Below are 14,941 nucleotides of genomic sequence, written 5' to 3'. Positions count from 1 at the left end.
TAATCCTTACCCCCCGAGTAGTTAGAACGAGCTTTTTAAATACTACTAGCGCAAGATAACTAAATCTAAGGTACTAAAGCTAGGCTATATTTAATTAGTCGTTCCTTAACTAATATAAAGAACGTAAGTACTAAGCGCTACGTATTAAAATTATATTAACGAGCAAAGACTGACTTCTAAGTAGAAAATAGGACGAATAGGGCTTATATTTTAAAAAAACTAGATTAACCTTCTTCTCGAGCTACTTAATAATAACGTTCCTAAATTCACTACCGAACTAAAGGGTATAGTTAAAACCTAAGTACTAAATACTAGTCTTTTAGAAGAGAGCTTTTAATATAATATTTATATAGAAGTTCTTAATAAAACCGATATTATAAAGAGTAAAGTACTCTATCCTAGGCCCCTTCGGTCCTATAAGGACATTATATATAATCCTTATTCCTTTAGTAATAATAAGATAAGAGGCCGTTCTAAAATTTATATTCTCTAAGCTATCGCTTTATTAAATAGAATCTAGCTTTAAAAGTAATAAGTTATTAATAAAATAAACGGCACCGTAGTTATTTATAACTATACTTTTAAAAAAGAGGTATAGGCTAATAAAGGGGATAAAAAAAATAATAAGATTACTATTCTTATTCCCCTCCGTACTTAGCTTAGGGAGCAGACCGACGTTAATAATTATAGTTACGATATTTAAGGGGTAGGTTCTCTTAAAGTTCTTTTTATTACTTAGCTTATTAGTTTTAGTCGTCTTTTTAAAGCGACCTCGGTTACTATTATTCTATTTAAAAGGGGGTTTTATATAAATCTAGCCCTTTTAAGCGAGATTAGTACGGAGGTTAGTATACTTTTCCTAGTTTAAATAGGAAATTATTTTCTAAGCTTCGTCACTACTTAACTAAATATATTTTAACTTCGTCTTACTTATTAAAATAAGCTCTACCTTTATATAGTCTATTAGCTTTTAATAATAAGTCCCTTTATAAGGGTAGTTAATAAATAAGTTAAGAGTCGCTTCGTTCTACTTAAGGGAATCTAAGCGACCTACTAGTATTATAAATATTATAGGGGTTCGTTTACGATTCTTATTATATACCGCCTCTTTATATAAAAAGTTATTAAAAATCTTAGTATAATACCCTATATTAAGGATCGCTTCCCCTTTTTATTTTAGTTTAATAATCTTAGCGAGCTCCTAATTAAATTAGTTTAAAATAAAATAACGTATAATCGTATAAAAAAAGGGTTTTAAAGCAAGGGTACCCTAGACTTTAGGTAGCTTAAGCTACGTTACTTAACGGTAGGCCGAGAAGAAGTCTTTAATCTAGGTTAATAAGCTAATGCTAAAGTTCGCCCTATTTATAACCGCGTTAAATTCCTTTTTTATAATTATAAATAAACTAAAGTCGCTCGGTATATACTTTCGCTTAAAAACCCGGATTATAATATAAAAAGAGTAGTTTAAAGAATTAATAAGCTCCTCCTTCGCATCCTCTAAGATTTCTTAAGTAATTATAAAAAAGATCTAGCGATTTATTAATTTATATAATCTCTCTTTTTATAAATAAAAGATCGTTTTAAATACGGTTTACTAAATAAAAAAGGCATATTCCTTAATAAGACGTACTTAATTCGCTATTATAGTCTTTAGTTTTATTAAAATAACTAGTTACTTAATGTAAGTACTTCTAGTTATTAGTTCGATTATAGTCTTACCTCTTAACTATTTAGTTTATTATTAAGTAAACTCCTTAAGTCTCCGTTAGTATTTAGTTAAGGCCGTCTTATATACTTAATCTTAAATAGTATTTCGTATCTTAACGTACTCCTTAATTAAAGGAATAAACTTAATAAAGAGTAATAAATTCGATAGGGAAATAAAGTTATTTAAGTTTAATAAGTCCTAGACGTCCTTTAACCAGGCCTTAACTTATAGAGCGAGGTATTACTTAGGCTAGTCTCGCTAGTAATTAAGCTTTTACTTAGGAATATCCGTAGTCTTTTTAAAAAATATTAGTTTATTTAGGAATAAGGTTAATAAACGTAATAAGGGTTAGATAATATTATAAGAAAGGATATAATAAAACGCAGTCTCTAAGAAGTAACTTTTTAATAAAGGTATAGGGGTCTAAGTTAGAGCTAAGCTTATAACTATTATAAAGTTATTATAAGGGTATTAATATATATAAAGAGAACGGTTATTTATTAAAAATAGGAAATAGGTACGAAGCTCGCTCTAATATAGAGGATGCGAGCGAAGTAGGCCTTGGTAATTATATAACCGAGGTCACGTGACGTGCGGTAAGGCCATGGATGGTTGAAGCCATCACGACAGATGGGTAATCGAACAAAAGGTTAAGCGATGGCGTGTAATGGAGGAGTTGCCCAGGCATCGTCACATAGGCCCCCGCCTTTGACCACTCAGCCATTATTTCCCAGTCACTTGTTGAGGGCTGAGGAGAAATAATACAATCAAGTACCTTTCGTACTGTATTCGAGGTATAGACACGCGATGGAAGGTGAATATACTCACGTGCACCTCGTGGCTCTGCCCGGTGCGATCAACAAATGACCCACATCCGCCAGTATGTCACCTAAACTACTAGTACATATGACATCGTGTAAACATTGAAGGTATTCCATAGCACAGGCAACTGCTGCAACGTAATTGAAGAAAGCATGCTTCCGGCAAAGAGATGGCTGTTCAACACAGTTCGGCCCAGCTCCTTCATCTGCCGCCATCTTTACTTATTCGACCAAAACTTCTTATCGACCTTGTCGTCCTCAGCAGCTGGCGCTGAGTCATGCTTCTTCTCAAAGTCCTTGTTGTGCTCGGACACCTCTCGCTGTTGCTCCTCCGTAAGCTTCTCTCCGTTGACGCTGGCGTTGGAAATCTTCGGCTGCGGTGGGTTGGTCTTCTTGGCATCTGCAATGTCCCTGATGTCCGTGGATGCCAGGCCGGGCTTGTCGCTGAGAAATCTGGCGCCGGAAGCAGCTGTTGTACGTGCGGCGAGAGGCATAGGACATGAGGCCGCCACCGCGGATGGCAGAGCCCGTCTTCGGAATGCGTTGCTCAACATTGTGAAGAGATGAGATGGTGGTCGAAGATTGCTGGTGATTGTGATTCTGGCGCATGAGCCTCGGGGGATACTTTCAAGATGATGTCTGTAATGTCTTTAATCAAACCAGGTCTCTCAATGAACACCTTGATTGTTGTCTCGAGCTTCTGATAAAGGGAGAGAGCTGCATGATGTCATTCAGCCACACAAGCCGAGGCCGGGCGCATGCAGTAGCGATCGCCGCTTGTGTGATTGGCCTAGCGGCACGCAGGATCATGATGACATAGCAGCGCAACGCGGTTTGTTGATACCTTGTATTGTCTGATAGCAAGGGAAAACTTAAGGGAATTGCGATTTGCCTGTGACCTATTGTCAAGCTGACGCCAAGACACTGGGGTATGATGAGGGTTTGATAAACATGCGAAAGGGAAACAAGAGTCCCCTATATCATAGACGGTAGAAGTAGAAGTGAAACAGATGCGTGTCAATTGCTGACTGCTATCTGAGTCTTTGAGAACGATGTGTCCTTACATCGGCCAAATTTCACGATAGCATCAAATGAGAAAGCCAAGAAGTGTAGCTTGATCACCTCAAAAGGCATGTGGTTTGTGTACATCCGCTGACCATCGGCTCCTTCGCACTCCTCCTTTCATTTTCAGACATTGTGAGTTTCTCTCACTGCATTTGGGACGTGTTTCCCAGTATCGGAGTTGCTTCCCTCGGAAGAGACGCGCACCCCCTTCTCCTGCACAAGAACCTCGTCGGCAGATGGCTCAACGAGGCGACCACTCGCATCGTGAGTGCTGTCCCATTCGGAAACGTCCGCATTGGGGATCTTCCGGAGTTGATTGCTTTGAGCGCCGTCATCGAAGCTAACGAGCTCTTGCCTCAGCTTGTAGCCTCTCCACTTGGGAAGAAGGGAAGCCCAGAGCCAGTAGTAGGCAGCGCAAATGAGGAGTCTGCGAGTCCTGCGATCAGCGTTCGCTCAAGAAACAAATTTTAGGGGAGGGATTCCACTCACATGCCGATACCAGTAACGGCGTATGTCGCGTACCAGAAGCTGACATCGCCGGCATACTGTCCACCTGCCGGAGGGTACCACGGCATGATGAGAAGGTAGAGCTGAATGCAGATGTTGAAGATGATAACCACATGCCAAGCTTTGAACTCAGGCTCCGGAAGATTAGCCTTTCTGCGGCGCCAGCGAACAACGTAGATTCCCACGGCCATGGCCAAGTTGAAGGCAGCCGTCGGGAAAACTCCAAGGTCATTCACTAATCAAAATCAGTCTCCTGAATCGAGCGCCAACTGAGTGATGGAACTCACCAAAGGTGAAGGCATCTCCGGCAGGAACCGCTAGGATCATCAGAGCCGTCAGAGACCAGATGACGAGATAGGGCCCAAGTGGAGTGCCGAAAGGCTTGGTGGAAACCCAGAATCTCGTGTACGGCAAGACGCCCTGTCGGCCACACTCTCTGATGCGTCGAGACAGTCCGATGATAACTGCAATCATGTTTCCAAATGAAGCTAGTGCGATAAGAAAGTTGAGTCCCCGAACATTACCACTGTTGCCGAAGACTTGAGTGAAGAATAAGCTTGCCACAGTGAGGCCGGACTTCTCCAAGAGTTCTCTTGGGACTGTAGCATCCTTTCGTTAGACATAATGCCAGAACCTCAATCCTGAAGACTTGGGCAACCTACCGGCGGCAAAGAATGCGACATTGGCAAACATGTACAAAATGTACACAGTCGTCAGTGCAGCTGTCGCATAGATCTTGAGGGATCGCACAGGATTCTAACGAGCTCTGGATCAGTCTGGGATCATTTTTCGCCTGGCATCATGGCTCATACCTTGACCTCATTGGCAACGTTAAAGGCGTTGTTGTAGCCACCGTAGGAGAAGATGATGCGGTAAAGAGCCGTAGTCATACCATAGGCACTGGCTGTCTTGCTCCCTGACCAAGCATCCTGGAAATTGGCCGTTGGGTTCTCAACCCTGGTGCCACCACCGAGTACCACAAATCCAGTAACGATCACAAAGAGCAAGGTACATATCTTCACGATTCCGACGCCATTGGAGAACCAGTATGCATACTTTGTGTTGAAAACCAGCGCTGCAGGTTGTTAGTGGATGAACCACGCCATGTCGGGTTTATGCGAAGGGTCTGGTAACGTGGAAACTCACTCAGGGTGGCCAGACTGTAGCAGGCCAAGGCGGTGCCCTTGATTTGCCAATTGGTTCCCTCGTGTCCTGAAATGGCAATAAGATAATTGGCCATGACGGTGGCATTGGCACTTCCGAAAGAGAGAATGACGCTCTGGACCGCAAAGGTAGTTGGAAACAGCCACATTGGGCGGGGATATGCTTGCTCAAGGAACACAACCTCAGATCCTGATCGACTGGGGAAGTACGCTGTGAATTCGAGATAGACCGCTCCGGAAGCAAGGCACAACTACATGTAGGGGTAGAGATGATCAGCATTTACTCCATTCCTGGGCCAAGTAAAATGTTACATGTGGTCATGGGTAATACCACAGGAACGTACCAAATAACCAAGAGTCCAATAGACGAAGCTGACACCGACAGAGCCAGTGCCATTCAAGATAGAAGCCGCTTAACAGACTCAGCAAAAATTGGGCAAAAATATCGAATCGGTCGAACCTACGAGTAGAGTAGATACCGGCGCCAATCATCATCGTGATGTTTAGAAGCGTGATCGTGACAGGGCCAACATCGTATCCTAGAGGCGAATTGTTCTCGACAGGCGCTCCAGAAGCATCCTGATAGGTGGGAGGCGCATCGTTTCCTCCTTTCTCGCCGATGTACTGCGTGCTGCCATTTGCGATCTGCTCTCGCTGGCCTTCAACAACCGTCCCTTGCGCGCTAGCGCGATCGCCAAACGGACGTCGCCAAGCCATTGAAACGAGTACCCAGACGCGAGGACACGGATAGGGCTGAGTAGAGCGCCTCAGGAAAGTAATCTTCCGGTGTAGTTGAGCCGGCGGTGTAAAACGGGCAGGTCTCGATCAAGGGTGCTGCACTGTGAGCTCATCAAAGGAATCGTGCTGGCTTCCACCTACCTTTTTAAACCAGGGGCCTCCCATTCTTCCTGCAAAGTTTTATCCTTGCATTTTGAATTTTGCCATCCGAAAAGGTTTGAACCCTTTGCGGTCTTCATCCGCTCTCGATGCCGACGAGCTCGGTGGTAATCTAGTAAACGTTCGCTAACGGGCCGTTCCCGATTTCAACATCCGAGGGGTGGATGACACAACCAGCCTCCGATGTGGGGGACCAAGGGGTTAAACAGGGTCTGGCGATGACAACAACTGTCATCAGCATGGCGAATCTTCCTGGTCAGCCAACATAAAGAAAGAAAACATGAGAAGACGAAGAAAAAAAAGCAAAAGTCGAGCGCGGTCACCCAAAGCTTCAAAGCTCGTATAAAAACGGCATTAACTCCAAATTGGAGTGTGTCCCCGTGCCATTTTAACTTGGAAATGTATTAAAGTCGAAAACCTGTCTGTAAACATCATTACTTGACACTGATACTTGACCATCATCAACTAATCTGCAATGTAATTAATTACTGTACTCAGTCGTTGGGTACATGACAAGAGACAGGAGACAGTAGGCCGACGGTCGGCACCTCGAACCAACACCACGTCCTTTTTGACTGCAAAGTAGTAAAATGGTACGTAACAACGCGTTAGTGGTTATGGCGCAATTCAACGCCGGACTCCATCGCGTCGCGCGGGAGTTCCGTGTAGGGGTTGAAGTTGCGTGCTGCATTGCCTCACCTTTCAGCCGTCGCCAAGAAGGGAATAAACTCCGGCACAACGGGAATCTGTATGCAGGTGAATGTTAGGACATCCACTATCAAATCGAGCTTCTCTATGAACGCGGACGCCTTGGTAAAGAATGAGATGGCATGGGGGTTGCAGCGGCCTGCGGCCGACACCGATGGCCCATGTAGTACCGTTATCAGCGAAAGCTCCCGCAAGACTGTCGGGATTTTAACGTTGGTACAAGCGTTACGAAGTTTTCCACACCAGATCCGCTTCCATTACGTACTGCGATGCGAAGAGAAGGTCTAGATCAATGATATCGAAGCTATGGCTCTGAGCATGCCGGTAGTAAGAATCCTCTCCGGTTGAATGTGCGCCAACAGGACTGCGTGAAACCAAGTGTAGGTAGGTAAACCTGAATATGCATGGGGGGACAAGATTTCATACATGTAGATACTGTATCAGGAGATGACCTTTTCAGGCTTCCCTTTTTCTGAGCTGCGTGGGCCGCAGCCACATCTGTTCGGTCATGGAAAACAAAACCTCCCGAGCCAAAGTCTCTACACTCCCGCCGTTCTGTGGAAACTCGATGGAAGTTGATGATTGACGTATATTATCCTCTTAAGCATAGGATTCAGCCTGATTCTTGCGTCCCACATTCGAGAAGGGTGCGGGCTTTCACCAGGTACCCCTTTACTCACATGAGCGATACTCCTTGTCAGCACATCATCCAGCTTTCACCTTCAATACCCACGAGCTATACATTGAGGGCATCATCAAGTTATATTATAAGGAATAAACTTTATACATAGGCTACTAATATCAGTGCTTTGCTTTCAAAGCAGTAAGGTAAAGGATGGTATGGGTATAAAGCTTAACGGGGCTTGCGACAATGCTATCAACCACATAGGTAGCCGATTATCTTCGAATGACACATCGTTTATTTTGAGACTCAGCCCTCGATGCCGCTTTTAGACATCCAATCCTCGCCCCGTCTCACGTTTTGGCTTCGCTGTGGCCAATCATGGCGACCAAACACTCGTCTGATGATGTGGCCTGCCAATTCGAAGCAGCGGGGAAGGTTGCAAAGTCGAACTCAGATGATCTAGATCCTTGCAAGTCTTGGGACATCAGGCATTCGGAGTCGGTACTCGGTGAACATTCCTGGCCGAAGCGGTAATCTCGGCAATATAGAGTACCGATTCTCTGTAGTCTCGCAGTATTAAGAGTCAAGTCATTGGATGTCTTTTGCCTTGACACGATTGAAAAGCAAGCATAATAGATTCTTTGGTTAAATGCAGGCACGGCAAGTGTTCATGTTCCCGGCGTCTAACTTTCCATTGATCATCTGAATCAAAACATCTTAGTCATGAGCAATTCCGCTACACAACCCCCTTTCAAAGTGATCATTGTTGGCGCGGGTCTCGCTGGCAGCCTTCTGGCTAACGGGCTAGCGCGACACAATGTCGACTTCGAGGTGTATGAAAGACAAGAGAAGAACTCCAAAAGAGAAGGATATCAGATCCGCTTAGGGGAAGCTACATTCATAGGCATGCGAGCATGTCTTGACCAAGACCAAATTGATTCAATCTCCAAGAACTTCGGCAGGTCAGCGTCATCGCAGGCACCGATCTTGTACGACAAACACTTTCGTAAGATTTTCGAACCCGGGCGAGACCCGAACTATACACAATCCTCGCCTATTAGCCGCGTCATTCTCCAAAATGCTCTTCGCGAGCCACTTGACACAATGGGCAAGATTCATTATCAAAAGAAATTCAAGGACTTTGAAATTTGTCCAGGACTCCATCGAGATATAGTTGCGGTGAACTTCGATGATGGCACCTCCGACGTCTGCGACATTTTGCTTGCTGCTGATGGCAATAAGTCGCAGGTAACTCATCTTCCGTTCCCACACTCTTCTATAGATTTGCTTATTCATTCTAGATCAACAATCTCTGCGGACTAAACTAGCGCACATACCCATTCAAATCAATCAAACAAATAAGTCAAATAAATAGTTAAATATAGGAATTTCAGTAAGTTAAATAATTAAATATCGTGAGGCCCTATATTTAATATATTTAATTAAATATAAGATCGCGCGGAAAAAGGAAAATCCGGGGCCGGGCTAATTAAAAATCAATGTTCCCGACCACGCCCTATAGAAGTTCGTGATTAGGAACATAAATACCTACGGTAGGATTCGAACCTACGACTCCTTATTTATAACTATAAGTTCGGTATTATACTACTTAACTAAATAGATTATTAGTAATTATTATAAAAAAAAAAAGCCTAAGTAGTATAGAGCGCTAGATTTAGTATCCTACTATATCTAAGAATTTAAAAAACCTGTACTAGTTAACTAGTACCCCCTTTTTTTAATATTAATAAAACTAATGAAGTTACGTACTACTACTTCTAACCCTTTATAACTACTATAATTATTATCGAAATTAATTAAATTATATATTAATCGATTTACTATATCGTAATTAATTAATTAGTAATAAGTTATACGATTTTTAGTGCGCAGTAGCTACTTCGGATTACTTCGTAGCTATAGACCCTAACTAACGCTAGCCTCGTATTATTAACTAACCTCGAGAATCGTAATAACCTCCTCGCCCTTTTAAAAGCAATTTAGAAAGGGAGGACTTTTATTAATAACGATTTAATATTATAAAAGGGCATAAGGCTAAGGAAGTCGTAGATCTGCTTAGAGGGGGTCTTTGCTCGAGAGATTTATAATAAAAATAGTTAAAGTAAAGTCTTTTAGTTTTATTATTACTATAATAAAATAGGTATTATTACTTATTTTAAAGTAATAGTTACGAGCTTAGCGACGACTTATTTAAGGTTAAAATACTAAGTAATAGATCTAAGCTCTAGCGAGTTATTATATTTATTAGAATTTTTAGAATACGACTCTGCGCTAAAGAGATAGAAACTTACCTCTAGTACTATTACGAAGGGCTAGGTAACGAGAATTAAGGAATTGGTAATCGGGTATATTATTAATAATAATAGCCTATTTATAACTTTCTAAGATCCTTACCTCCGGGCCCTCCTCTATTAGTTAGATTATAGTACTACTAACGAACTCTTATTATTATATAGAAGTATAAGAAAAGAGCTAAGTAGGATCTTTACTAAGAAGAAAGATATAATTAGGGCAGAGATCCGGAGGTTAATAACGAAAGTCTACTTATTATTCGATCTATAAACCATATTAACGTAGAATGCTATTATTGCCGTCTTTATTCACTTTTTAAACTATACTAAGTAATAAATATAATACCTTATTGCTCTATAACAATAGCATAGTGCCTACGATAGGGCTAATATTACCTAGACTATAAAGTCTATAATAGACGACTAAGAATTAGGTAATTAAGTCGGGGCAATTATTTATAACAATGCCTTAAATAACGACACTTACCTAGGTTACTTATATCTTATATTATCTTATACCTATACCTAGGAAGATGTTCTTAACTAGAAGATTAGGTACTATAGTTATATCCTTAACCTCGTTAGTAGGGCCTTTCTATTTAGTAATAATAAAGAGGTATTCGAATAAGAATTAGATATATTAATTAATACTAAATAACTTTAAAAAGATCTTAACCTTTAGCGCACAAGGGGCCCTATTAATAAGCTTTAGAACGTCGTTAAATTTATTTACTCGTTACCTTAACGATATAAAGCCTTCCTTAAGGTTAGTAATAAGACCGACGAGAACGATATATTTACTCTTTTCGAAGAGTCGTCGCAAGAGCTTATACTAACGCTTAATAATAATATAAAATAGAATTCGATATACTTTATAATATAGCGCTCTTTATAAAAAAGAAAGTAGATCTATACCTTCTTAGTAACTAATCGAGCTTATAGGGATTTAAAGTAACGGATCTTTATTAAGGACGTTTTTAATAATAACGACTAGTAGCTATTAGCTAAGCTAAAGGCAGTACTTAAGCTACTTTATTTTTAAATAATAAGATACTAGGGCTGGGGTAAAGGAGACGGTTATAGCTATTTATAAGAAGTAATAATAAGTCTCGAGTATTTTATTAACCGTCTCGAGGAGTAAAAGAGGTTATATAATAAACTTTCTAAAGAAGAGATAGTTCTCACGGCTTTTTAAATCGTAGCGTTATAATCGTAATTAATATAAGTAATACTACCTCGTTAGCAGTTAGCTCGTTATTAATTTATATCCTAACCTCTTTCTTAACCTCTAACCTTAAGTAGTATCCCTCGTTATATTTAGTTTAAGTATATACTTAGGGAGCGGGCAGAGCTACTTCTTAGTAATAATTTTAACTCGCGAGGATACTTCTAACTATTAGTTATTAATACTTAGTAGGTCCTTAATAAGTATTATACTAAGTTAGGCAACTCTCCGCTCTATATTATAGTAATTATTCTTTACCCTAAGCAAGGATTAAAATAGTTAAAAAAGAGGTAGGATACGCCCGAGTAGAGCTACTAACTATTTAATACGAAAAAGGGGCTCTACGATTATTAATAAAAATAGTATATACACGAGATAGTAAGTCCTCCTCCTCCTCGTTATTTAAGTTCTCCTCCTTCGCTACGATAGTTATAAGCTACTTTTACTACCCTTACGATTTTAAAGAGTATTATAAAAGACTCGTAGTATTAATAATAGTTAATATCTCGAATAATAAAGGTAGTAATTAACTACGCGCCTAAGCTTAATTAATATTACTTATAGATTATCCCTTAGCCGGTCCTTAACTTAATTTAATAATAAATTAACTATTAGCTAACCTATCTAACGTTAAGTAAGCTTACGCTTAATATTTTTACGATCCTTATAATAGTAATAAACTACGAGAGGGTATTTAGCCTCGCGAAGTTAACTTTAACTTTATAGCGATTATTAATAAGATCCTCTAGACTAAAAGAGGTCTAATATCTTAAGAACTAGCTTCGTAGTAGTACTACAAAAATAAGAGGTTAATTTTTTAATTAAAAGAGCTAATCGAGGTTAAGTCTATAAGTCAGTACTATAAGGACTTTCGCAGTAGCTTTATTTAATTCCTAATTAGGAAATCAGTCAAATCAATTAATTATTTATTAAATAAGTCAAACAATCAAATATAGCGCGAGAAATCAATTAAATAATCAAATATGAACCTCATATTTGATTTGTTTGTTTGGGTATAAGCGCTAGACTAAACAACATCGAGGAATTAAGCTCTTTTAGGTCCTTCTTGACTAGATGCGACCTTCCATTGTCAGTTTGCCGCCGCCTGTCACCGGATCCGAGCTCACCCATAGCTACTTTACAAGATGGAAAGACCCTGTATTTCCAAGGTATTTGGTCACTGTGGAATCATTTGAGGTAATTGGGTTGGAATTTGTGCCAATAATCATCTTTCTAGTCTATATGCCCGGTGACATGACAGCTCGTTTTGAAAATGCAGATGCCGAAAATGAAGAAGAGCTAGCGTCGTGTATGCTCGGTGTTGGATTCTTCGTCGATCGCATGGCGACCTCACGCAGCTTCGAATCTTTGTCGCAAGCAGAAAAGTGGGATGCCGTTGACCATCTCTTTTGGGACTGGTCCCCAGAACAGTAAGGGTGTTTCCGCAAAGCCTGCTTCAAGTTCGAAATGTATTACTTACATGTTTCTCTCCACAGCCGATATATAATTGGAGTTTTCCGGGGTCAAGAGATGTACTACGGGGCACCGCGAGTGTCCTCCCGTCCGTCGACGAACTGGCGCAAATTAGTTACATCAGCTGATGACAAACGGCTTGGGAACCCGCACATATGGCTCATAGGAGATTCTATACACTCAATGTTTCCCTCAAGGTAAACCCTTCGATAGGCCATGCAGGATTCCGGAACTGACATCAACAGGGGAATGGGTGGTAACCAAGCCATGCGAGATACGGCCGATGCCTTGCCGTTACTAGTCCGATTAGCAGAGACGGCAAAGACGACGGAAGAGCTGAAAGAGGCCGACATAATACAGGCTTGCGACAGGTATGAGGGGGCTGTCATACCTCGAGCTTTTGAATGGGTGCAGAGGAGCGGGGGCAAGAATCCAATGGTAAGCGCCTTGTAACAACGAATAGACAAGAGTGCAATTGCTAATATTTCAAAAACTATAAGACGATTGACACTTCTAGAGTCACCGACCGAATTATGCTTTACATCTTGTCTTATGCTATGACGACGCGGAGATTGTGGCTTTGGTTGCGTTCTTGGATGACCCGCATGATGTTTGGTGTAAGAAGCCAGGAATAACATCAGATGCGGTTTCCTGCTGGCTAGTCGGGGACAAAGAAGGAAGTTAACAATGCGGAGTTCCACCAGGTTGGATATCAAATTAAGGATGAGACATTAATTAATACTATGATTACAGGTCATGCTACGCTATGTTTAATTAAGGAATGGCTCATAACGCTTGCCCACTGTGGTTCCATTGCCAACCGCGGCATCTGTATAAATCGACAGGACGTCGGTACTGTTCTTGTACTCGACACCACACTTCTCGGAGAAGCCAGAGAACTGGTCCACTCTATCTTGCAAATACGTCTCGAAACCCTTTCTGGAGCAGGAAGTGCCGGGGCCATCGGCGCAATCAGGAAGGGGTTGGGGTGCGCTGTTTACCAGCACACGGTAGTAGTCGCCATTATCGTACCCATAGGCGCCGGTGCAGTTCAGACGCTCAACGGCAATGTTGCCAAGGAATGGCAGGATGCTGGAGGCCTTCCATGCACGGCGGTAATTGATGCGGTCAAGCGGCATAGTGTCGTTGATGGAAGCCTCGCTGCCACCAAACTCAGAGTTGTTGAAAAGACCCATCGCAACGATGACCATAGGAGGCAGTTCACGGTGAGTGAAGCTAACATAGATGTCCTCATCGCTTGAGTCACCCATGAGCAGGTTTGCGGTGGCGTTCAGCCAGGGGAGACCGACATATCCAGACGCCTCGGCTCCATAACCGACGTTGTAGTGGTAGCGGACGTCTTCCGTGTACTCCCAGGCGAGCCAATCGTCGGGGGTGAAGAGCTCCAAGTTGCAAAAAGGAGACTTTCCGCGGATGACGGTCTCGTATCCGCAAAGTTGCTGCATGCCAAAGATGTCGTTCGTCGTGAAGTTGAACTCTGGGGCCAAGTCATTGAAGCGGGCAATGATGGGTTTCGTGAACTTTTCCTGGTAGACGGCAGACTGTTTGCTGCCCGCAGAGGAAGAGTAAGCCGGGCAGGCCTTGTAAGGCGTCAAGCTGTCTGCGCCTGACTCCTCCGATTCGTAGATGCTGACGACGTTCATGGTGTTGTCGTCGGTCTCGAGCCCGCGCACGAGAGACTGGGCAGACTTTTCTGTCCTCTCTGCGGAAGAGGTCCATACTCTTTTGGGGAGTCTGAGGATGGGGTATCTGAACTCGAGGTCGACGCCGAGTTGAGTCGCTTCAAGTCTCCCAACCCGTGTCAAGATCTCGGCCTCAGCCTCAGACACTGGTGCCTCCCAGCCCGACAAGAAGTTCAGGTAAGGGATCTTGCTCCATTCGATGCTCGTCTTGTTGCCCAGCTTTTCGAGGAAGGGCTCGATGTACTCTTCGAAGTCGAAGTCGTTTGCGTAAATGGCTGCATGTCGAACCAGGTAAGCTGCACGTTCTGCTTTGCATCCCTGTGGCGCGTCGGGTGATGATTGAGGGTCTTGTGATTCGAAGTAAGGGGCAATGCCTCCCAGATGTGTCAGCGGGTTGAAGCTATAGGTAGAGTACAATGCTGATGCCGAAGAGTAGGCAACGAAGGGCAGCAGTTGGATGAGCTTCGAGCTCAGACTCTGTTGGCGAGCCATTGTATCGCGCAAACGATTGTGATGAGATAAAGTCCGCAGGTTGGAGATGAAAATCAGTGTGGAGCAAAACTTTAAAATCATCTAAACATTCTGGGCAGCTGTACGGAGCTCATATAGCTTCCGCTGTGTTGACGTTTTGGTCCGATTTGAGTAGCTTCTAGCTGCGTCCAGCCATAGGTGAGATCATTGAGGAGCCGGAAAAAGTGGTAGACCTCGTTTCCCACTAGATTCCCTGTTTT

The 14,941-nt window shown here is 42.4% G+C and overlaps 5 protein-coding genes and 1 non-coding gene across 6 annotated transcripts; 2 read left to right on the top strand and 4 right to left on the bottom strand.

The window, feature by feature from the left end:
• Positions 1 to 2,750: 2,750 nt before the first annotated feature.
• On the bottom strand, positions 2,751 to 3,086 carry CLUP02_05120 (uncharacterized protein; the record flags this gene model as incomplete). The annotated part of the gene is made up of 1 exon (XM_049284129.1): positions 2,751 to 3,086. One exon carries the CDS (start codon positions 3,084 to 3,086, stop codon positions 2,751 to 2,753), a length of 336 nt encoding a protein of 111 aa, XP_049141272.1.
• Positions 3,087 to 3,720: 634 nt separating this feature from the next.
• Positions 3,721 to 6,405, bottom strand: CLUP02_05119 (high-affinity methionine permease; the record flags this gene model as incomplete). The annotated part of the gene is made up of 9 exons (XM_049284128.1): positions 3,721 to 4,024; positions 4,087 to 4,339; positions 4,392 to 4,703; positions 4,767 to 4,860; positions 4,917 to 5,179; positions 5,251 to 5,518; positions 5,612 to 5,679; positions 5,732 to 5,949; positions 6,296 to 6,405. The coding sequence occupies 9 exons, from the start codon at positions 6,403 to 6,405 to the stop codon at positions 3,721 to 3,723; spliced, it is 1,890 nt and encodes a 629-aa protein (XP_049141271.1).
• A 1,815-nt stretch (positions 6,406 to 8,220) lies between these two features.
• CLUP02_05118 (uncharacterized protein) lies at positions 8,221 to 8,820 on the top strand (the record flags this gene model as incomplete). Its single annotated transcript, XM_049284127.1, has 1 exon — positions 8,221 to 8,820. One exon carries the CDS (start codon positions 8,221 to 8,223, stop codon positions 8,818 to 8,820), a length of 600 nt encoding a protein of 199 aa, XP_049141270.1.
• Positions 8,821 to 9,042: 222 nt separating this feature from the next.
• On the bottom strand, positions 9,043 to 9,120 carry CLUP02_tRNA077. The gene has a single exon. It is a non-coding gene; the product is annotated as a tRNA-Ile (tRNA).
• A 2,988-nt stretch (positions 9,121 to 12,108) lies between these two features.
• Positions 12,109 to 12,960, top strand: CLUP02_05117 (uncharacterized protein; the record flags this gene model as incomplete). The annotated part of the gene is made up of 3 exons (XM_049284126.1): positions 12,109 to 12,464; positions 12,531 to 12,704; positions 12,753 to 12,960. 3 exons carry the CDS (start codon positions 12,109 to 12,111, stop codon positions 12,958 to 12,960), a joined length of 738 nt encoding a protein of 245 aa, XP_049141269.1.
• Positions 12,961 to 13,277: 317 nt separating this feature from the next.
• On the bottom strand, positions 13,278 to 14,702 carry CLUP02_05116 (histidine acid phosphatase; the record flags this gene model as incomplete). The annotated part of the gene is made up of 1 exon (XM_049284125.1): positions 13,278 to 14,702. The coding sequence occupies one exon, from the start codon at positions 14,700 to 14,702 to the stop codon at positions 13,278 to 13,280; it is 1,425 nt and encodes a 474-aa protein (XP_049141268.1).
• Positions 14,703 to 14,941: the final 239 nt, after the last annotated feature.

This window comes from Colletotrichum lupini, chromosome 3, assembly GCF_023278565.1.
Source record: "Colletotrichum lupini chromosome 3, complete sequence".
Taxonomy (NCBI): Eukaryota; Fungi; Ascomycota; class Sordariomycetes; order Glomerellales; family Glomerellaceae; genus Colletotrichum; species Colletotrichum lupini.
The sequence above is the reverse complement of the archived record's forward strand: the minus strand, read 5'-3'. Positions and strand labels throughout refer to the sequence as shown.